This window comes from Camelina sativa, unplaced genomic scaffold (assembly GCF_000633955.1).
Source record: "Camelina sativa cultivar DH55 unplaced genomic scaffold, Cs unpScaffold02447, whole genome shotgun sequence".
Lineage (NCBI taxonomy): Eukaryota > Viridiplantae > Streptophyta > Magnoliopsida > Brassicales > Brassicaceae > Camelina > Camelina sativa.
This window is the reverse complement of record NW_010923559.1, coordinates 1-1,269: the sequence shown is the minus strand read 5'-3', so window position 1 is coordinate 1,269 and position 1,269 is coordinate 1. Positions and strand designations below refer to the sequence as shown.

The following is a 1,269-nucleotide window of genomic DNA, read 5'->3' as shown; positions in this document are numbered from 1 at the left end:
GGATTCGAAGCTTTTAACAAAAACCTTTCAAAATTTCTACTAGTAAAACGCACGACCACTCCGTTTTAGTACTTTAGCTTCACAATAGAACATTACTCCTTATATTACTATAATGGTATTCATAGTATATTCCGTATTACAATAATCCCTCGGTTGTTGTTTATTTTAATTTCTTGAGGTTTATTAAGAGAAACAGTCGATGATATATAAAGATTACAAAATCATGTTTTGGGTACAAGAAGTATTGCGAAGTAAAAGCGAAGACGAGAAAGTGAACTTGGAAGCTTCGAGATCAAATTCCACAAGATGATCTTCCATCTGAAAACCTCCGATCACCATCTCCATCGTCTTCATATTCACACCTCCGTCCAAAAACGCTAAACAAACCACATCTCTTTTCACCTTCACTAGCGAGTTCCATCTATTGATCCTCCACTTAGCTCCGCCGTTCACCACCAAATCAATCACCGGAACCGCCGTTGCACTTTCCATCCCTTTGGAGCTGAAACATGCCTCGAAAGGCTTCACCTCTGGCTCTGCGACTCTCAACAGCTTAGCTTCTCTCACGAATTCCCTAACCATAGCCTTGTAAGTGGAAGTCTGCAAGATGGTAAAAGGAGCCAATGTACATATCATAGCGTTTCCACGGCTTTTCTTATCCAAAGGAACGTTCTTTCCAACGATTTCGATGGAGTTCACGTCAATGAAGTACCGACCGGACGATCTGTCAACAATCAGAGGAGTTGAGGCTAAGTTCTTGAAGACATCGTTAGTGTAAGGAGAGCCTTCTCCAATGAGAAGGCTCCCTAATCCGGTTGGTTTAGAGGGCAAACAGAGAGCGAATTTTCGCGGGGTTTTGTGCATGGACGCGAGCTGTGACGGAAGTGAGATCAAGGACTTTCCAAGACCGATGGTTCCGTTAACAACCTCCGGCTTAAGTTTCAAGGCGTTAGCGTCGTTGGTGCAAGTCAAAGTCAGCGAAGAGTGGACGGTTTTAGTGACGCCGTTACGTTTCAAGATGGGGAGAGAGACGGAGTCAATACCGAGAAGTGTGTTGAGTGGATGCTCGGTGAAGGAAGTGGAAACGTATTTGCCACAAGTGGTGGTCTTGTTGAAACAGAACGAGTCTAGCTTTGCTTGTTTGCATCTAGCGGAGTTGCAGCGGATTGGGAGGTAAGTTGTGGATTTTACGGCGGTGTTGCAACGGAGGAGAACGGATGATCCACCGCCGAGATCGACGGCGAGGCTGTGAGTGAGAGGAGAGTGATT

At 44.9% G+C, this 1,269-nt stretch overlaps 1 protein-coding gene across 1 annotated transcript; it reads right to left on the bottom strand.

Annotated features, from left to right (window-relative positions):
• Window positions 1-85: 85 nt before the first annotated feature.
• On the bottom strand, window positions 86-1,263 carry LOC104774336. The gene has a single exon (XM_010498965.1). It carries the CDS (start codon window positions 862-864, stop codon window positions 214-216), a length of 651 nt encoding a protein of 216 aa, XP_010497267.1. The 5' UTR covers window positions 865-1,263; the 3' UTR covers window positions 86-213.
• Between the last annotated feature and the right edge of the window lie 6 nt (window positions 1,264-1,269).